The sequence below is a fragment of the Anolis carolinensis genome, chromosome 1 (assembly GCF_035594765.1).
Source record: "Anolis carolinensis isolate JA03-04 chromosome 1, rAnoCar3.1.pri, whole genome shotgun sequence".
Taxonomy (NCBI): Eukaryota; Metazoa; Chordata; class Lepidosauria; order Squamata; family Dactyloidae; genus Anolis; species Anolis carolinensis.
In genome coordinates, this window is record NC_085841.1 from 328453761 (window position 1) to 328476133 (window position 22373).

At 40.4% G+C, this 22373-nt stretch overlaps 1 protein-coding gene and 1 non-coding gene across 4 annotated transcripts; both read left to right on the forward strand.

Moving 5' to 3' along the window:
* The first annotated feature begins 4572 nt into the window (after positions 1 to 4572).
* On the forward strand, positions 4573 to 4736 carry LOC134295731 (U1 spliceosomal RNA). Its single transcript, XR_010002368.1, has one exon. It is a non-coding gene; the product is annotated as a U1 spliceosomal RNA (small nuclear RNA).
* An 890-nt stretch (positions 4737 to 5626) lies between these two features.
* On the forward strand, positions 5627 to 22178 carry proser1 (proline and serine rich 1). Of its 3 annotated transcripts, none has more exons than XM_016991420.2 (14): positions 5627 to 5981; positions 8492 to 8600; positions 9707 to 9772; positions 10830 to 10898; positions 11177 to 11271; positions 11590 to 11683; positions 11954 to 12064; positions 12213 to 12296; positions 13170 to 13248; positions 14025 to 14129; positions 14596 to 14640; positions 17304 to 19002; positions 19660 to 19807; positions 20561 to 22178. In XM_016991420.2, the coding sequence occupies exons 2-14, from the start codon at positions 8556 to 8558 to the stop codon at positions 20690 to 20692; spliced, it is 2772 nt and encodes a 923-aa protein (XP_016846909.1). In that variant the 5' UTR covers positions 5627 to 5981; positions 8492 to 8555; the 3' UTR covers positions 20693 to 22178. The 3 variants fall into 3 exon arrangements, with proteins under 3 accessions (XP_016846909.1, XP_008124125.1, XP_016846913.1); XM_008125918.3 differs by having other exon boundaries at positions 14025 to 14120; XM_016991424.2 differs by having other exon boundaries at positions 5627 to 5927.
* The last annotated feature ends 195 nt before the right edge of the window (positions 22179 to 22373 follow it).

The window sequence follows — 22373 nt, forward strand, 5'->3', positions numbered from 1 at the left end:
CCCTATGTGTGTTATAATGTGATCCGCCCTGAGTCCCCTTCGGGGTGAGAAGGGCGGAATATAAATACTGTAAATAAAAATAAATAAATAAATAAATTAAGGAAACGCCTATTAAACATCAAATTAGGTTATGATTTTACAAATTAAGCACCAAAACATCATGTTATACAACAAATTTGACAGAAAAAGTAGTTCAATATGCAGTAATGTTATGCTGTAATTACTGTATTTACGAATTTAGCACCAAAATATCATGATATATTGAAAATACTGACTACAAAAATGGCTTGGACAATCCAGAAGCTTGGATAAGCGAGGCTTGGATAAGTGAGACTCTACTGTAGTAATAATGAGCCCCTGGTGACGCAGCGTGTGAAAGCACTGAACTGCTGAACCTGCGGACCGAAAGGTCGCAGGTTCGAATCCGAGGAGCGAAGTGAGTGCCTACTGTTAGACCCAGCTTCTGCCAACCTCGCAGTTCGAAAACATGCAAATGTGTGTAGATCAATAGATACAGCTTCTGCTGGAAGGTAACGGTGGTCCATGCAGTCATGCTGGCCACATGACCTTGGAGGTGTCTACGGACAACGCTGGGTCTTCGGCTTAGAAATGGAGATGAGCACCAACCCCCAGAGTCAGACACGACTGGGCATTAAGTCAGGGGAAAACCTTTACCTTTAATATCCACAGCGTCAGCCGAGCCGACAAGGCCAGAATGCAATGGTGATATCGAGTCAGTTGACTGAAATCTTCTGAACAGGGGCACAGATAGCAAAACAAACACCACAGGGGTGTTAACTCTTCCCTATGCTATCCAAAGCATGCATGCACATATAGGTAAAATCTTCTGAAATCACACATACACACACACATACATATATATGGAGTTACACTTTTAAAATGTACCTGTTCTGACTTGCAAACAAAGTCAACATAAGAACAAATCTACAGAAACCTATCTTGTTCATAACTTGGGAAATGCTCGTATTTGTAAAACTCAGGCTGGATCTACACTGCCATATAATCCAGTTTCTGAATCCAGTTTCTGCTTTGGACTGGTTTACATAAGTCTCTACACTACCATATAATCCAGTTCAATAATCTGGATTCAGAAACTGAATTGTATGGCAGTGCCAATGGGGCCTCATTGCACTGCCAAGTCTCCAAAATGATAAGCCCTCACCTAACAGCCACAAGGCTCAATGCTGTTTGAATCATGAGAAGGGAACCTTTTCTAGCCCCCTCCCCATATGGGGTGAGCAGAGTGGATCCTAAAAAGGGTAGCTCAGTTGTGGATACAGCTGCCGAACTACTCAACTGCCTCAGAAGGACTGAATCCATTCGGTGAAGACTGTATTAATCAGCTGTGCACTGACCTCCACACATAAAACAAACTCATGCACAGCTACCCACCAAGAAAAACAAAATAAAACCAACAAAAGTCCCGTGCTGATCAGTGAGTGCCGATTGGGCAGGACTGTGAAATCTGGAAGCCCCAAGCCACAGACTGACAAAAGGGTGGTGCATATGGATTCAGTCGTTCTACCTCAAGGTCCGAAGCAGTTGAACAGTTCAGCAGCTGTATCCATGACTGAGCAGCCCTTTTTAGGATCCACTATGCTCGCCCCATATGGGGAGGAGGCTAGAAATGGTGCTCTAAACATTGTAGACCTCTCTTATCCCTGACTGAAGTGGGGTCCACACCTTGCGGTCAAAAAAGAAAAAAGAATTTAGGAACATACAGATATTGTTGGATAACACAGACAATGAATGCCCTGAATGCAGGACTGCTATCATTGCAAGGGAGCTGGGGTGCCTCTAACATCACTATAGCAGCACTTCAAGAGACCCAAAGAGCAGGAAAGGGACAGCTAAAGGAAGAAAATGGGGGCTACACCTTCTTCTGGAAGGGACTGCCTGAATATGAACACTGTCTGAGCTCTGCGAGTGCAGTATTTTCCAAATGAAGCAGAGAGTATTTGAGGATCGAGACATTTGTAGAGATTCTAAGATGCATGTTTGTTTATAAAATTATTGTCTTCCCAACCCTGTTATACATCTGCAAAACGTGGACCGTCTACAAATGTCACTCTCAACTTCTGGAATGATTCCATCAGTGTTGCCTCCGAAAAATCCTGCAAATCTCTTGGGAAGATATGCAGACAAATGTCAGCATTCTGGAAAAAGCAAACACCACCAGCATTGAAGTGATGATCCTTCGCCATCAATTTCACTGGACTGGCCACATTGTCCAAATGCCCAATCACCATCTCCCAAAGCAGTTAGTATACTCTCAACTCAAGAATGGAAAATGAAATGTTGGTGGACAGGAAAAGAGATTTAAAGATGGGCTTAAAACCAACCTTAAAAACTGTGGCATAGACCTCAAACTAGAGGTCAGCTGTTACCAAAAGTGCTGTAGAATATGAAGAGGCACGAATGGAGGAGAGAGGGAGAAACATGTCAAGAGGAAAGTGCATCAAACCAACCCTTGTTGGGACCACCTTACATCTGGAAACCAATGTCCTCACTGCGAAAGAACATGCAGATCCAGAATAGGTCTCTACAGTCACATACGGATCCACCGCCAAGACCCTACACTTGGAGGGCAATCATACTTGGACACAAGTGATAGCATGTGATAAAATAGGCTAAAAACACAAGATCTCATTTATTTATTTATTTACAGCATTTTTACCCTGCCTTTTTCACTCGAGGGGTCTAAAGGCAGCTTACATAAATTGGCAAAATTCAATGCCCAAAACAATTTTCTAAAATCAACAGCACATACAAATCAAATAACAATACAGAATAAAAACACATTATACAAAATTTAAAAACATATGTATATTTAAATCCATTCATCCAATAACTTCATGCGTAAATCTTAGTTCAGACCATGTCAAATCGTTGTACTTACTCATTAAATGCTTGCGCACATAACCATGTCTCTAGGGTTTTCCTAAAGCCCAGCAGAGTTGGGGCCTGCCAAATGTTGCTGGGGAAGGCGTTCCGCAGCCAAGGAGCCACCACTGATAAGGCCCTGTCCCTCGTTCCCACCAGCCGTGCCTGCGAGGCAGGTGAGACTGAGATCAGGGCCTCCTGGAAGTTAAGCAAGGTTAGCCCTGGTGTTGGTACTTGAATGGTAATTGCCAATAGATATCTGGTGCTATAGGCTTTTTTTTCCAGAGGAAGGAACTGGCAAAACCACCTCTGAGATTCCTTGCCTAAAATAACCCGATTAAATTCAGGGTGTTGCCATAAGTTGTCATACAACTTGAAGGCACACACAGAGTATCACCTGGGTGGTGCAAACAACACTAGATTGACCCTAAAATTACTCTTTAAAATGTTTGTGCAAGTGTTTCAACAGAAATGTTGTTTTCTTGGGGTTTTTTTAATCCTATTGTTAGATGTAACACATTTTTCATAAGCCCAGTTTACATGTCCCATGGCAGTATACATGCAAGGCTAAAATGAACTCTGCTCATTTACTCTGGAAACCTCTGACTGTTCATACTCTCCGGTCAAAGTTTTCATTGGCCTCATCTACATGGCCAATTCTCTCACACCAGAAGCGACTTGCAGTTTCTCAAGTCGCTCCTGACACGAAAAAAAAAATCTACACTGCCCATCTAATGCTGGCTTCAAAAGTTGGCTTCAAACTGGGGCAGCCAGACAACAAATTCCTGCAAAAACACCACAAAAGAAAGCCCTTGATCCACATCAGTGCTCTGCAGTTTTTATAATCACCATCCGTGCCTCAAACCAGTTCTAAGAATTTCCTGTGTGATCATCTGCACAGCCAAACCACTTCCTTCAAAAAGTGGTTTGAAACTGCATTAAATGGTCAGTGTAGAGGGGGCCGTTTCATTTATCTGCCAGTGTAACAAGAACACACTGTTTTAATTGCTGTTTTTTTAACATAGTTGCTGATTTGTTCGATATTATGGTACTGGTTGAGTGTCCCTTTTCTGGAATTCTGAAATCCCAAATTGTCCAAATGGGTGGCTGAGATGATGGCCTTTTTTTTTTTTTTTTTTTTTTTGCTTTCTGATGGTTCAATGAATTACACTTTGTTTCACGCACAAAATTATTTAAAATGTCATACCTTCAGGACATGCATGTAAAGTGTATATGAAACATAAATGAATTTCATCTTTAAACTTGGGTCTTATCATTATGTATCTATACGGAAATACAGATACTGTCTTCCAAAATCCGGGGCTTCCTGACAGTTGGACTGCACTTCAATCCAGCATGACATGACCAAGAATGGGGGACATGCCTTAAACTGCGACGCTTCATCATTCCTCTGAATGAAAGGAAAGCCAAAGAATAGAATTCAGAGGAAGGCGGAGCTATGCAAATACGAGGCGCTGGGAATTATGGGAGAGCAAATACCGGGCGTCTCGGGGTTTAGGGGCGAACTCGCCCCGCACCTTGGGAGGGCTTGGGGGTTTCTTCGAGAAGGAAAGAAATGAGGTGTTGAAGGCAGGGACGAGAGGATGCCCGCCGTACGTTAGAGTGTATGCGGCACGGGTGGGGTAGGCGGCAGGCGAGGCAGAAAGCATACTTACCTGGCAGGGGAGACACCTTGATCATGAAGGAGGTTTTCCCAGGGTGAGGCTCATCCATTGCACTCCGGGTGTGCTGACCCCTGCGATTTCCCCAAATGCGGGAAACTCGACTGCATAATTTGTGGTAGTGGGGGACTGCGTTCGCGCTTTCCCCTGATTTTCTTGTATTCAAAAAATAGAATTCTGAAGAGTCCAAGGACAGAACACGACAGCTAAAATCATCTTCTAAGACTGTGTTATTTATATTGGGTTGACTGTGAGTTTTAATGAGTTTTTTTCTAAAAAAAAAAAACTCCCAACGAGGTTTCAAGTTTGGGTTGTTGTGAATTTTCCCAGCTGTATGGCCATGTTCCAGAAGCATTCTTTCCTGACGTTTCGCTCCCATTTATCGCAGGCATCCTCGGAGGTTGTGAGGTCTGTCGGAAACTAGGCAAGGGAGGTTTATATATCTGGAAAGTCCATGGTGGGAGAAAGAACTCTTGTGTGTTAATGTTGCAATTAATCACCTTGATTAGCATTGAAAAGCCTTGCAGTTTCAAAGCCTGGCTAATTCCTGTATGGAGGAATCCTTTGTTGGAAGGTATGAACTGGCCCTGATTGTTTCATGTCTGGAATTCCCGTTTCCAGAGTGTTGTTCTTTATTTACGGTCCTGATTTTAGAATTTCAAGCCATTACGATGGTCGACGGAGGGGCCAGCGCGCCTAGTTACACCCCTGTCCCCAAGAAACAAACACAAAAACATTGAAATTTAATTCCAAGATCGGTACTGACAAGGCCTGATTAAGTATACGCATCTACACTGTGGAATTAATGCAGTTTGATAGCACTTTAATTGCAATCGAATTGTGGGAGTCGTAGCTTGGTGCGGCCCCAGCCTTCTTTGGGGACCTTGCAAAACAGTTCCCTTGATTCCATGGCCTCGAGACAGGAGCGGTTAAAGTGCTGTCAAACTGAATGAATTGACGGCGAAGTCCCGCCTTAGCTGAGTGGAAACAAGTTTCCTCGGTTTCCCAGTATCCCTAGCGATCGCTGGAGGCGCCTGCGCGAGGACGTCATCGGCGTGCGACACGGCTCGAGGATAGTGTGTGTGTTGAGAGTTTCGCGCGTTGCGGCGGTGACGGCGGCCGAGAGGACCCATCCCCGCGTTTGGGGTTCATAGTCGGCTCCGTCTGACTTCGGGCCTACTTTCTCTCCGGCCTGCCGGCCTGCCTGCCTGCCTACCTTGGCCCTTGGGCAGCCGGGGCGATGCGTGAGTGGGAGTCCTCGTCCCTCGCGGCCGTGTCGAAGCCGAGACCCGAAGCGAGGGGTCCCTTCAGGAGCCGGAGCCCCCGAGGCGTAATGCCTGCGTGAGTCTGCGGCTGTGAACACGCGCCTGCCTCCCTGAGTGACGCCCCTTTCAGGTCTGGTGTACGCTGCAGCGCCCCTGCGGGCATCTGCTCTATAAAACGAATGCGGTTCGACACCGCAATACTCTGGAGTCTTAGCTAGGAGTTGTAGTACCCCAAGGTCCTTGGCTTTCTCTGCCAAAGAGGCTGATGCCTAACCATACTACAATTCCCAGGAAATACCCAAGATGGTATAGACAGCCGGCTAATGGGAATTGTCGGAGTTGGAAGTCCAAAACACCTGGAGGACCCAAGTTTGCTCAGGCCTTGTATAAACCCCCTGCAAAAAAGATAAAACAACCCCTGAGTATACTAAAGCTATCCCATTTTATAAGAAGTGGAGAAGGCATATTCTTCAATTCTGTTTTGCTGTTTGTATATTTTAAATTGTATACTAATGCTCTTATGTCATGCTGCTTTATCTCCCCTCAGGGAGCGGGGTATAAATATAGTAATATATAATACTAATATTGTGCTATGCTAATATTATAATATAATGTATATAATATAATATTGATAATACTATAATGTAATACAGTATAGTACTAATAACAAAATATAATAATTGTATAATATATATTACATGTAATATTACTAATAATGTTGCAGTATAGTGGTATACAGTACAGTATAGTAATATATAAACTAATGTTGTGCTATTCTAATAATATAATATATTGTATGTACATGTAATTTGTAAGCCACACTGAGTCCCCTTTGGGGCGGGATATACATGTTGTATATAAATATATTAATAATAGCACCACAAGAATTATGAACAGACTGCATTAATCCTACAGCAGTGGTTCTCAACCTGTGGGTTTCCAGGTGTTTTGGCCTACAACTCCCAGAAATCCCATCCAGTTTACTAGTTGCTAGGATTTCTGGGAGTTGAAGGCCAAAACATATGGCGACCCACAGGTTGAGAAACACTGTCCTACAGTGTAGACCATGCATTGCAAACCTGGGGCCTCTGGGTGTTCTGGACTTGCTCCCACAATTCCTAACAGCCCCAGTCCCCTTCCTTTTCTCTCTCAGCCTCTTAAGGAATTGTGGGAGTTGCTCCCACAATTCCTAACAGCTGGTAAACTGGCTGGGATTTCTGGGGACCCACAGGTTGAGAACCATTGCTCAGGCAAGTCACACACTCTCAGCCTTAGAATAAATACTGCAGAGAAAACCCTGTGATATGGTCTCCATAGGTTGGAAATGACTTGAAGGCACACAACTAACTAGCACCTATCTGTTCAAGGACACCAGTACAGTTCATCACATTGGCTGACTGCATGATACGGTTTTTACAATGTATAAATCGCAGCACAGTTTTGAAAATACTATCCTAAATCAGCCTTTTCTGACTTCTGTGTGCATGTGTACACTCGTAATTGGCTCACACATGTAATTCTGTACTGGATTCGGCAAGCCAAGGCTTAAAAATACCTTCCCCTCCCCCCACAAAAAACAAACTTTGATTTTCCCATTTTACATAAGGGATGCTATTTACTTTGGTATTGTATGTAACAGGACTTGAGTCTCTACCTGGCTGTTGATTTATGGCAGCCTTGTGAATTTTGATAGAGTTTTCTTAGGCAAGAAATCTTCAGAGGTGGTTTTACCAGTTCCTTCCTCTGAAGTATAGCCTACAGCACCTGGAATTAATTGACAATCGCCCATTTAACCACTTATCAGGACTGATACTGATTTACTAATCAGCGCTGGATTTTAGGTTTTGTAATTTAGTAAATTGAAATCCTTCAAATTCAGTCTGCTAGAGAGCACTGATCTAGTGTCTTTACGTCTTGAGTCCTCCAAATGTTTGAAACATGAGCTCCCAAAATCCCTGATCATTTTCTAGGTTGACTGGGGTTTCAAGGCGTTAAACTCCAAAACAACTCAATGACTGAAGTCCGAGAACAAACTGCAGCACTAGAGCTCTCATTAAACTGCAAATCCCAGGATTTCATAGGATCATGCCACTATTCCTTCTGAGACTGAGGTTGTGTAACAGGCCTAACATCACCCAAGGGACACCCACGGCTGCACAGGGATTTGAACGCTGGTTTCCAGAGTTATAGTCCAATACTCAAACCACAACACTCTGCTGGTTCTTTTTTTATCATATTGCATGTTTTAATCACCTCATAGGTGCAATAATATGTTACAACACATCACCAATGTCTACTTGTTGTCTCTAGTGTTGCCCTTGGAGCAACAAAGAACAGGAATGGCTCTTCTTTGGGCCAAATGTTCAGCTCTTCTAGATTTTCCTCATTTAATTTATTTAGCAGAATTCACACTGTCCTGCTAACCTTCGTCTGAGCAACAGTTTGGCTATATTATTTTCTTAAATAGAGCTTTTGTGGAGAGGAATAACAGGTTTAAAAATCCAAGTCCACTTAGAAGCTTCCAAATATGGAGTTCTTCCATCTAGCAATCCGACATCTGTACTGTTGATTAGCATCATGCTTTGTGAGATGCAAAAGTATATTCAACTTTTATGTTCTTTTTTTTTGTTTCATTCACAGTAAGTAATTTTCCAGTAAAGAGTGTCTGAACAAAACAAAAGGCTGTGCCTCTGAAGAACACAAGATGGACAAAAAGGCATTTGAGATGGTGCTTGATGAAATTAGGAAGGTAAGAGATGATTAAAGAAATAGCATGTTGTAAATACAGCACAGATATCACACTAAATATATAAGGGTAGCAGAATATCTCTTGCCTTTGGCAGCATGGCATAATGAAAAGTATTTAGAGAGAGAATCTTTAGAGAACCATATCTTAGACTCTAAGATATAGTTCTCTAAAAAACAACTATACAAGAGTATTTCAGTTACTCTAAGACTTAGAGTAACTGAAATACTCTTGTATAGATGTTTTTTTAATTCTTTTGCACCATAATTTTTATTGTATCCATGGTATCTACAGGGGTTTGGTTCCAGGATCCCCTGCTATACCAACATCTGTGGATATTCAAGTTCAATTATATACAGTAGTGTAGTAAAATAGTGCCCCTTATATAACATATCAGAATCAAGATTTGTTAGCAAAGATTTGAAAAGAAAATTGGAATATTTTAAAGCCGTGGATGTAGAATACATACTGTAGATACAGAGGGACAGGGGTATATAGTTTCTGTTGTAGTTTGTTAGATAATGAGTATTTGATCAATTTAGGGTGTATTTAATTTACCTTTTCATGAAACCTATGATTCTTTTAATTTCAAAAATATTATATTGATCATGCATTTTTGAGTATCCATTCTCTTTTGATATGTTATACATCACAATCCTAAAGATATTTGCTTGATTGTAGGTTCCACTGAGTAACACTACTTACTTACTTGTAGTAATTTCTTAAAAGTCTTCATAAGATATATGAGAGTTCAGGCATTGCACTTTGACTCTGGAGATCAGGGTGTTGAATTCTCATTCAGCCATGGAAACCCACTGGCTGTCCTTCAGCAAATTACCTAGTCCCAGCCTCAGAGGGAGGGCAATAGCAAATCCCTTCTGAACAAATATTACTGGGGAAACCCTGTGATAGTTTGCCTTAGTCTCCTTAAGTCCAAAAAGACTGGAAGGCACACAACAGCTATTTTAAACTATTACCTTTACACATTTTATTTATGCATGATACATTTTGATTGCTAATTGACTAGTAGACTTAACCCATTGTTCCTGTAGTCCTGAAAGCTAAATTTCTATTTCAGTTTTGCTAACTACATCTTCTGTGTTTTATAGGCTGTGCTGATGGAGTACAAATTAAAAGCAATTGATTATGTACACGGATACTTTTCTAGTGAACAGGTAATGATGAATAAACAAAATACAATCTTTACAGTGTGAAACCAAAACTAAATGCCACTGTGGTGTAAAAAATTATTCAACATGTCTAACTGTTCTTCTCAAAATGGCAGGATAGTATGAGAACCAGTGTAGTGTAGTGGTTATAGTGCTGGACTGAGACATGGGAAATCCTGGTTCATTGCTCCAGTGAGCCATGAAATCCAGTGGGAGACACTGAGCTGAACACCTGTTTCAACTCAACCTGTGTCCTAATGTTTTTTGCAAGTATGAAGTAGGGTAGAGAAGAGCAATATTCCTCATTGGAGGGAAATCGAGGTGTAAATGCAATACATTGCTTAAAGTAGTTTCATTATATACCTAAGATACTAGATACGACATGGGATAAAAATATTTTGATTGATGAATACATAAGGGTATCATGACAATGATAACACTGTACATACAATCAGTATTTTGTTTCCCCTGTGGTCAATGTAAGAACCATAGTTAATAATACACATTTGTCAACTATATAGCCTTGTCCTGTGCTCTGCACATTGTGGGATCATATGCTATCCTCGTGAAAAGATTACCTCACTCTTGGCACAAGCACAGGAGCTGCTATCAGCACTACTGTACTTGCATTTAAATTTCCATTACAAAACTCTGATGGTGGTTTATAATCCAGGTCATAAAACCTTGAGTCTGGTTTTAATTTCAGAATTTTAAATATCTACACACTATGGGTCATATGGTATTCATGATTTAAATCTTGCTAAACTCGTTATTGACTATTAAAGTGACACAAAGAACACATTTTCCTTATTTTTTTGAGAATGTAACTTAACTTCTAGGGCAGTTTTTCCCAAACCCTGGTTTTCAAGGTATTTTAGATTTCATCTCCCAGAATCCCTAATCATTGTCCAAGAAAGTGAGGCTTTGGGGGTTTGAAGTCCAAAACATCAGGAGGACTAGCACTTGGGAACTGCTGTTCTAGAGAATTCAGTAGCAGCAGATTGTTTATTTAAACCAAATGCTTTATATATACAGTGCAGTATAGAATTTCTTTTTGTTGCAGATTGTTGAATTACTGAGGTACTTCTCTTGGGCTGAACCACAATTAAAAGCAATGAAAGCATTACAGCATGTAAGTTAGCTTGATTTTTGTATTGAAGCAATAGTTTCATCTAATCACATTTCCCTGATTTCTTCTCCAATCCCAGTAGCAACATTTGACTTTCTTGCCTCTAATTTGTGATTCATCTTTCTTCTAAGGACAGCATGTTTTAGTAGGCAGTGAATCATTTGCTGGTGTGCTCTTTGACCCATACTTCTGTTGCCACAAGCTTTAAACTATTTGTTTTGTAAGCCTATGACATGTCCATGATACGGACTAAGACAACATATTTTTTCTTTTGTTTCTAGAAAATGGTGGCTGTTTCTGCAGCAAAAGTGGTTAACATCCTCAACTGTTTCACTTTTAGCAAAGACAAACTTATAGCACTAGAGCTGTTGGCTTCGTAAGTATTGACTGTTGATTTGCTTTGCATACATGCCGTCATAGTTAATTCTAGTAGTTGGTTTGATGGAGACTTAGTTGATTAAAACTTTTAACCCAAGAAACTGTAACAATCTGGTATTATCTTACCATTTACAATTGGTTATAGATATGCAGTGCTTATGTAGATACAAGTGCCCCTCTCTCATCTCTGCTTATTAGCTTATTATGATTTTGCTGCTGATAAATCTTAATTGAAAAATACACTGCTAAATGAAAATTCTGCTGATAGTTTGTTTGAAAACTGTTTATTTTCTATATCAAATATTTCATTTTATAGCAATATTATTGATGCTCAGAATTACCGCCTTATTGAAGATCTCTTCCGAACTAGCATGTCTGAGAAGAAGAGATGTAGAAGAATTCTTGAACAGGTATTATGGCATGACTGGTCAGTCGGCTGGCTTTCCTTTGTCAAAACTGGGATTTACAGTGAATCTTGGTTCATATAAGCCTTATCCATATCACCTTGTAGTTAAGACTTTCATTTCCATAATCCTGCTGAGATGACACCTCTGGAATCTAGTAATCTGAACTTTATATCCATGCTGCCATTCATGCATGCATCCATTCATTGTAATCTATTTAATAATTCAGTATAAGTATACTTTTAATTGTCTTTCCATTTTTACTTTTTGTTGCAGGCATCCAAAGCAGGATGCAAAGCACCTCATGCTATGATATCTTCCTGTGGTATGATTCCTGGGAACCCTTATCCAAAGGGAAAGCCTAGCCGCATAAATGGGATTTTTCCGGTATGCATAGCCTTACTGAATCTGGAAATATAAATTGAGCTGGTTTGAAACATACGTTAGTTTCCTTTAAATACAGAATTGTGTTACCCGTCTTTGCATCTTGTTCAGGATATAGTATGGTTCTTATCAGCGGATCTTTGTTTTCCAGGGGTCTCCAGTCAAGAAGGAGAATGAAGATAATACTAACGAAGGCAAGGGAATAGCAGCTCGTATTCTTGGACCATCCAAACCAGTATGTCTCAGTAATAAAGCTGGAACAATTTGAATTATTGCTTATGTTCTTTGAAACAGAATAGAATTATTTAGAAGAAGAAAAAATGGCACAAATAGAATATTTGTTGCAATTGGTGACAAAATGGGTTACAAAGACCAGATACTGCCAGCATTGCCACAGGGGTGGAGTTTTTGAAAAAGTCACTAGAAGGGGGAAAATACGCAAAAATACGAAAATAAGTGTTTCTAAAATGTATGAATCCAAGAATGGCAAATGGGCTTTTTCAGAGCTGGTGAAGGAGTTCTAAAATAACAAAATATGAGAAAAGTGAGAGGAATATATTAATCCAGGATGTAGATAAGATTATTCTATTCGGTAGGGATGAGGTAAACCAAGTGAAAAAAGAAACTCTAGAATAACTTGGGTAAGCTATGGGCACCAATTTTCTGCCCCAGACCTCACTAATCCATTCAGAGGGGGGGAAACAGCTGAAATCAGAAGTGACTGCAAATTGATTGTCAAATTTGCAAAAAGAAAATCCAGTTTTGCCTTTTATGTGAGCTCTGCCTTGTTTCAAAGGAAAATGGCTGCACTTGCAGCTGTAGTGATTTTCTTCTATTTAATCCCACCTTTTTCTAAATGGAGGGGTTCAGAGCAGACAGGCTTATGCTATGTGTGTAAACCACAAGATCCCGACCTCTGTGTGCCTAGTTCAGTGCCAAATGCTGGATGCCATAAGGAAGTGAGAGTTAGTGAAGGAATGTAAGAAATGAACTGAAGTTGGCATCTTATAAAAGTCCAGCACGTGTTGCTTTTGTATTCCTCAGTTATCTTTCCCTTCTCAGCAGTTGGATATGTATATGTTTTAACTAACGGTTGCCTTTTGTTTAGGCTCCAGCGACCTACAATCCACATAAACCTGTTCCTTATCCTATCCCTCCTTGCCGGCCACATGCAACCATTGCACCAAGTAAGCTCTTTGTTCCTGATTGTTCCCTGTGGTTATTTCTTCCTGAAGCACACTTTTGCTGTTTACCTCCTGTGTAGATAGATAGTGGCCACAACTGCTATGTGTATGTTTTGTTTTTTAAAACACTTGGCGTTGACATGACAGAACTTGGAACTGGAATTCATTGTATAATTTCTTTGCTTTGCCTGATTCCCCCCAGCCTTTTTATTCTGTTACTTAAATAAAAGGGTAATTCATTTCAGTTCAGTTATTGATTAATTGAGCCCTTCAACTATTCTTTAAAAGCTGGTTTCTAATGTTTGCATGATTTAGTGTTTTTGAGCATGATTTGAGCAATTTCTGATTTGTCCAGTTTTAATTCCTCTTTTGATTAGGGAAAAAGTAAGTTATTCTGATTATATCATGCTGTTTTTGTATACCCCTCCAAATCTTGTTTGGTGGCTTTGTATAATTAAAAGAAGTGTATAATATAAGACCAACAGAATTCTAAGTTAAGTGGGTTCTAGAGCATCCATGTCCTACACAGAAATGTAAAATAATACAGTGTCAAAACATCAATTGTGAAGGCTTTTCACATAGTGTCTGCCACACCCAAGGAGACCTTGCTCCTAGTAGCTACCCACCATGTCTCATTTAGTTATAGTTGACTTGAGCACATGGGTGGGAATATGTACAAGACGGTGATCCTTAAGATTTCTACAAATTGTCATTGTCTTAGGTTTGCATATATAATACCATAATGACATTATCTTTTTGTTTTCTGTTTCCCCTTCTAGGTGCTTACAATAATGCGGGTCTTGTTCCATTAGCTAATGTTGTTGCCCCTGGCTTGCCAGTTCCACCACCGTATACCTCTAGCCATGTAGGAACAGGTAAAGCAGGTATTCTCAGGAAACTGTCTTAGTTACACTCCAACATAACAGAGATGGGAGAAGCTGTGCCGAGGGTTGGGACAGCAAGTAAGCTTAACAAGCCACCACAAGGGTTCCCACCCTATTCACCAGTTTTGGTTTCAGTACTCTTGATGAAAGTAACATTTTTATGCCTCTTGAGACTCTGTGAGAAGAAATGCATGCAAGCATTTTCAAATTTGGGGAATTTATGGGGTATTTTGGAGTAATAAATTAAGCACAACACAAGTTACCTATTTAAGTAATAAAAGCAGCTGTTCTTAAGAACCCTGTCAGGGTTATTCTTTGATCCATGAGAAATTAAGGAATTTATAATATTTATATTGATTTTAACATAAATAGCGTACCTGGTGTTAGTTTTTAAATAACTGTCCTCATCAGTAATCTCAGAAATATTCTTTCTCTACCCTGCTAATTAATTATATCCTTTATGTAGAAAATGAAGAACTTTCCAATCAGACAAAATCTTCCCAAAGCCAAGGTAAGCTGTCCATTTGCAGAGAGAAGCTGTGTAATATAAAATACATGCTTTCCAAAGAAATACATATTATTTATTTGTTGAATACTATTTCATTTAAATTTTAAAGTAAGAACCCATATGGATCTTAATAAGGAGTAACGCCTAAAAGTATCAAAATACAATTAATTAATTTTAAAGAATTTTTCTGACATTTGATCTTAATCACAATTGTTGCAGTATGCCTTCAGGTTGTTTCTAACTTGTGGGGACCCTAAGATGAGTCTACCACAAGCATGGGCAAACTTTGGCCCTCAAGGTGTTTTGGATTTCAACTCCCACAATTCCTAACAGCCGGTAAGCTGGCTGGGATTTTTAGGGGTTGAAGTCCAGAACACCTGAAGGTTTGAAGTTTGCCCATGCCTGATCTTCCACAATGTTTTCTTGGCAAGATTTGTTCAGAGTGAGTTTGCCTTTGCTTCCCTCTGTGGCTGAGAGAATGTGACTTGCACAGAGCCGGCCAGTTGTTTTTCATGGCCAAGTAGGGATTTGAATCCTGTTCTCCCGTCGTAGTCCAATGCTCAAATCTCTACACCACACTATTAAGGGTAAAATAAAAGGTGTTTTGATGTCATTATGGAAAGCTAAAAAGAAGGACTAAAAGTCATTTTTAGCCTTCAGTGCTAGACAATAAACAATAGGTATATGCTAGTTTTCCTGACTGTGCTGTAAAATCTATCCCAAGTAATGATTCAAGACCGGCTGTCGTCAAGTTACGAGCATCTGACTTACGAACAATTCATAGATACGAATAGGTAGCCAGCTGCGGAATGACAGTGCTAGCATGCTTTTCCTCCCCAGCTTCTTTGCCCCTTGTTTCCTTCACAGCTGGGGATCTTTGGTTGGGAAGGAACGGCGAGCTAGCACCATCACTCCCTAGGTCACACATTTGTATCTACAAGTTGTTCATAATTCCTTCCAGCCTCCCTCACATTTTGCCAGAAGCTTGACTTGGGGAGGGAAACTGATCTTCTGAACAGGGGCACAGACAGCAAAACAAATGTTAAAGGGGTATTAACCCTTTCCTATGCTATCCAAAACTTTCTTAAAGATTGGCTCAAGTTACACTTTAAAAATGTATCCGTTCTACTTAAGATCAAACAGTGTTCAACTTAAGATAAAAAAATGTACAAATGCAACTTAAGATCAAACCTACAGAACTTATCTTGTACATAACTTGGGTACTGCCTGTAATAGGTTCTTAAAAACCTCCCATCTTTGCACTGGTAATTCAATTCAAAGGGCACTGCAAATTGAAGTATAAATGGTAATCTTTTCAAGTGAATGTTGGTCCCATTGATACCTGGAAACCAACATAAACTCCAAATCAGTGTTGTGTTGTAAAAGTGTAACACACAATATGTGTTGTACTATTTTTCTTCAGTGGAGCAGTAAAATAAGACTATAGTCATGATCCCTTAACTGTTAATATTATTGAGGTGTGAGACTGCTTTTCTTGCTTTGCCTCATAGCTTGAAAGCCTTTTGCACAAGAGGTCAAAAATTACCTTTGCTATTATTGATAACACACTGGATTTCTTCTTGTACTTAAAAGCAAACAGGAATTGCACCTCTTTCTCCCCACCCATGAAATTATACTAAAATCCTATTTCACTTACAATCCTATTCACGCTTATTTGAGAGAAAGCTCTCTTCAACTCAGATAGACTGAATTATAAGCAAATAGAATTGTGCCATTAGGTTTGATTATTTTCAGTTTAGCAAGTAAATGCAGTGTAAACGAAGAGAATATCATATAAACCAGGCCTCTTTAACCTGCAGCCCTCCAGGTGTTTTGGACTTCAACTCCCAGGATTCCTGACCATTGAACAAGCTGACTAGGGATTCTGGGAGTTGGGGGAACAAACACCTAGAGATTGAAGAGGCCTGATATAAACAATGATGCCATACAGGATCCAATAGATACATTGTCATGGTCACTTTGTGGCAAATGTAAACTAGTATTTTAGTATTATGAAAGTCAGACTTTCTCATAGCTGCAGATTGGACAGCCTCAGATATTTACTGTACTCCTAAACGAGTCTAAAATGGCTATTAATACTTGGATCAGCAGCACAGTAGTGTGTGCAGAGCTAATAGCTCCATACAAATTAACCACCAGACACAAAGATATTAGGTAACAACAATAGCCACAACTTTATTGACTACAGCTGACAATAGGGTTGGCAACTGTACATAGGCCCTGAATCCTGGCGTTGATCATCCCAACTACTGATCAGTGACACCATTGCCCTGGCCTGGTGCCAGAGCCCTGGGATGTCTTTAGGAGAGGCCACCATGCCATGTTCCTTCTGCCTCTCACTTGTCGCCAGGAGGCACTGCCAAGACGTCTACCCTGATCCCATCTGCCTCAGGCAGGTCCCCTGAATATAGTCCTGTTTGAATTCTGATTGTCCTACAGTTTGAATTAATCAAACGAGAGCAATCAAATCAGTGGCTATATGTCATTTTGCATACCATGTTACTTTATGCAAGTTGTGATAAACATCTTTTATTTTGCTCTTGTGCCCCTTAGTTGCTGTGTAAACTGTGTTAGAATGCATTCATGTTGAATACAAGCATTTCTGCTGATTTCCAAGAATTCTTACCAGTTTTGTTTCTTTCCAGCTTTTGCTACACAATCGAACCATCTCTTTACACCTCATGGGTCTAACCCTGCAGCTTCTCCAGCCCCAACCCCGTCATCTGTCAAGGCAATAAGCCAGTCATCAGCACTTCCATCTCCAACAACGCAGGGGATAAGCATGTCCACCCCTGCCCTCCCTGGCTTCCCAGGGCAGGTCTCATCTGTCCATTCACCTCAGCCATTGACTCCCACTCCTTCTGTTATCAAATCCCACTCGTTGCCTAGTGTTCCTAATACATCTGTTCATTGTGCCACCCCCAGTCCCCTCCCTGCAACTTTCTCTGGGCTGACCTCCATGCTTCCTGCTGCAGCAGCTCCGCAAGGGGTGTCTACACCATGTGCCAACCCTGCATCTAACGAAAGTTTTGCATCTGCTTCCTCACCATTCACCAGCCTGCCTTTTCCTGCATCATCTGTTGCATCCTCTGCTAATAATTCCAATTCATTGTCATCTGCTTTTGCTGGCATGCCTTTGTCCCTGACACCTACTCCTCAAGGAATAGCCAGTCCCCTTTCTTCTGCTATTGTTGGTTCTCCTGCCACTAGCCTATCCTGCCCACTTAACTTACCCAATCCACTCCTGTCAGTCTTAAAGGGATTTTTGTCAGCCAGTGATGGCTCCATGATGAATTCAACTGCTCTGCCTTCCGCTGAGCTTGCTTCTTTATCTGGTCTTACCAGCCAGAATTCTGAAACTGCCTCTTCATTGAGTAACAAATGTTACACTCCAACTACTACCTCTATCCTTCAGCATCCTTCCACTCCAGGACTATCAATTTTCTCTGGACTCTCATCTCAGCCTGGGGTAAGCAGTAGTGCAACCCCTCCAGCACAGTCCCCTTTGAACACACTGGCATCTTCCACCAACTGTGCCTCCTCAGGGGCTCTTTCCCATTGCCCAAGTCCTGCTAACCATGAACAGCAGGTCTCAGCCACCTCTGCGGCCACAGCCATTCCAGCTCTAGTGAAAACTGAGCCCATCAGCCCTACTCTTTCCAGTTTCAAAGGCCCAGCGCATTCTGCCGGGCCTTCTCATAGCACTTCAGGCTTGTCAGCTCTTGGCCATGTGTATGCCTCAGCTACTTCATTGCCAGGTAGCTTACCTGGTTCCCTCAATCCAGCACTGTCTAGCCTCTCTTCTTTGAGTGGTCCTCTAAACAGCAGCCCTTCCATCGCTCCACATGGCTCTTCTGCTCCAATTGCTCCAGTATATAATGCACTTCCACCTTTCACTTCCCTGACCAGCGGTTTTGCTTTTCCTGGCAACCCAGCACTTACCCCAACGGGATCTCTGCTGCCCCTTCCACCTACGACGACATCAGCCATTTCTTCACCTCATGCCAACTCTGCAAGCACCGTTCTCCCAACACTCATGGCTTCAGCGGCTGCTCCAGCTCCACCATTTCCCCTTAATTTGTGCAGCGCTGTCCCTTCCCTGTTTTCTGTTCCTCAAGTCCCTCTAGGATCATGCAGCTCATCCTTCCCTCCTTTCCCTGTCTCTAACACTCCCTCTGTCACTCCTGCTCTCCCTTCTTTCCCTGGGCTCCAGGCATCTTCTACAGTAGCAGCAGTCGCACCACTGCCGGCAGCTGCCACAGCCCCATCTCCAGCGCCAGTGCTGCCAGGGTTTGCCTCGGCCTTTAGCTCAAACTTCAACTCTGCACTTGTGGCACAGGCTGGGTAGGTTGTTTGTGCCAATAATGAAAGGCAGTCTCTTTGGCGAATTGTTGATTATCTTTGTAATGTGATATCTAAATGTAATTATGAACAATTCATTTTATAATCAGTTTCTAAGTTCTTTTTATTGAAATCTAGATTACTGGACTTTTCATCACCTTGAAGTTTCTTTAAATCTACCTTGCTAGGGTACAAAGTATTGAATTCCTTCTTAGCTGAGCATATTTGGCTCTTGGGTTACATTAAGACCTCTGGAGAGATATCAAATAATGAGAACTGATAGGAAGGATTTGGGATGTATCTAGTGTTAATTGAAAGAGTCATTCTTAGCTTCTAGCAAGTTGTTTTGGACTTCTTTTCCCTTAATGCCTTCTGGGAACTGACATCCAAAACAGTGAAAAGCCAAAGGCTGAGAGCCTCTGGATTAAAGTAATTAATCTTCATGTTTCAAACACAGGCAACCGTTTCACATGCAAAATTCTTCTTGTCCAAATGATAACTATGTAATAAGTAACTGAATATACAAAAAAATAGGTATGTGTAATCTCTACAGTTGTATTTTAAATTTCACGAACTACAGTGCTCATTGCAATTTTTATTGTCAATTGTTGGTTGCACTGTCTGACAAAGCTGAACACATTTTACATCTGGTTATTTTAGCCTGACTTCTGGGCTCCAGGCTCCTGGTAATACAGTATTCCCAGGACTCCTCTCTCTTCCTGGCATCCCTGGACTTGCCCAAAGTGCTACACAGTCTTCCTTACAAGAACTTCAGCACAGTGCAGCTGCACAGTCAGCATTACTACAGGTAAATACAGTGTCTGAATGGAATGCACAATCATGTGATCAATTTGTGATGAACACAAAAGTTACGTCACCTCCACATTAAAAGTTCCCCTTCAATTTCATTGTATTGGTATGATGTTATATACAGATATACATAGCAGCATGTTTTTTCCAGTTATTTCAGAGTTCCTTTTAAAGTCTAGGTAATAATGGAGTGTATCGGCTTTGTTCATATGGATGTAGATTAAATATATAGCAGCTGCTGCAGTGGTTTGAAGTTCCCAAGTATAAGTCTGCCATTCAGATCTCATTTAAGCTGTAATAAAGGGAATAGAAGACTGTTGTTTCTCCAAATGTGCCCACATGAAGGAGATGGTGTAAAAGTTCTGAATGCCCACAGAAAGAAAATAGTTTGTGTCTCTGTGAACATTGCAACAGTACACAGTGCAAATTTCTAGTTCTCATTTTTTACACCTCAAGGGTTGTGTGTAGTGGCAATCTCAAGTGCTCAGAGGTGAGGTTTTCATTAGATTTCACTTCCATTGAAAAACATATCCTTCTGTGAATAAGACATGACTGTTTAAATGTTACCATACTTATTTTCATTTATCAATATTATGTGACAACAAGAAATGTTCATACTGTGTTGCTTTTAATTATGGGACAAACCCTTTCTAGGAGCAAAATATGGACTGCCTTCCTGGGAAAATTCAACATTGGGGGAGCAAGTTCTCAGCAGCCTTCTTTTTAAATTTCTTTCTTTGTTTGATTAAAGGCACACTCTGCTTCTGCTCTGGAGAACTACACATCACAGCCTGATGGTTTTACTACATATTCTGCTGCACCAGGAACTCCTGGGGCACCCTTTTCATTGCAAGCAAGTCTACCCCAGAGTGGATGGCAATAAACAACATCCATTTTACCTACAGAGAGTGACCTTTTCTTGAAGACAGCTGTGGTAGTTTGGCAAATCCACTGATGATGCTTCCATTGAAGGCTTTGGCAAAATCTACTGACTTCTGTGTGTCGCAATCAAGAGGAAGAGAAGAATTCCAAATAACTATTTCAAGCAGGATGTGCAAATCCTGAATTTTTAAAGAAAACAAACATTTTAATCGGTACCCTTATGAAGCACTGAGCTTCATTCATTCCTTTTTAGGTAGGAGTCAAGGGTTTTGGATCTTTATGGTATTTTTAAAAATACAAGCATTATGTCAGGTATTTTTTTTATTTAAAAAGAATCAAGTTTTGCTGGGTCATCACTGTCCCAACACGTAATTCAGCATATGAACTTTCCAGTATGTACATGGTATATGTTTTTTTATAAAAAGTAAATATAAAGCAGGGCTCCAGGACTATTTATTTCTTCTTTATACAGGCTGAGAAATCACACTGTCCAAAACATCCCGCATGGGCATACAGGATCAACTCTAGTCCTGCTCTTCCCATATTTTGTTTCTCACTGCCTTTCATGTCAATGTTCACTCAGATATTTGTCACTAAAAATAATATTTATTCCTTTGTCCCTATTTACACCTGCCACCTTTCAGTATTGCTTTACCTTTCTAGAATGACTGGATTTTTACTATCGAGACGTACTGTATATTTTTAAATTTGTGCAAATCCAAATTGAGTGCACAACTTCTTTAGATCATTACAAACTGTACCTTACAGATCATGGGTTGTATTCTATAATTAACATGTTTATTTTAGTCTTATCCTCAAAAGCATTGGCAATGCATCAATTATGTTGCTACCTAATATGTCAAAACCTGCTGATTTTATGCATCAAGTGCGCATTTTCTTGGAAGTGTAGAACTAACCCAAAATGTTTTGTAGTCATATAAGAATGAATTTTGTAGTTAAGCTTGGAAAATGCAATTGTAATTATTAGGCAGGCCTGAACACAGCTGGAGCTGCATTTTCAGTTCATTCCTCCTCTGTAACAAGTTTAGGCTAGAGATACCAGTATAATGGATTTTCAAACCAGTTTCTCATGCTAGTTAGGAATTATGCAATGCAAAATATGGTCTCGCTGTGTCGGTGAAAGTGCTCTATTCTGTTTAGTATATTTAGTGATGAGTAGGAATAAAACTCCCAATATTATCTCTCTTTAAGAAAGTCTTGTTCTAGATCTGCAGTACAGGGATGATACTTGATTTTGTGTTTTTAATGTGAATTATTATTTTTATTGCGGTGCATAGCTTAACATTTCCCCGTAAAGATGAAAGTCTACTGGATAGTATTACTAATGTCGAGGCTTTCCAAAACTGACAGGCATGAAGAACACTAATGTGTATATATCTGTATTTTTATAAGGTTTTTAAAATAAATTGTGAAGCAGTGGTACACATGTTTCTAAGTTAGACCCAAATAAACAATTATTTACAAAATCTCTGTTATGTAGACATATCCATGTGTGGTGAAACAACTGAAATAAGTTTCAGGGAAGGGGTCATTTATAAAATACTGAAATTCAGGGATTTTCTGAAGTGCTACTAGTTATGTAGCTTCTAAATATTCCACAGAAGTAGGAACCAAAGAAATTACTTAAATAAATCATTATATGATGTGCAGATCAAATTGAA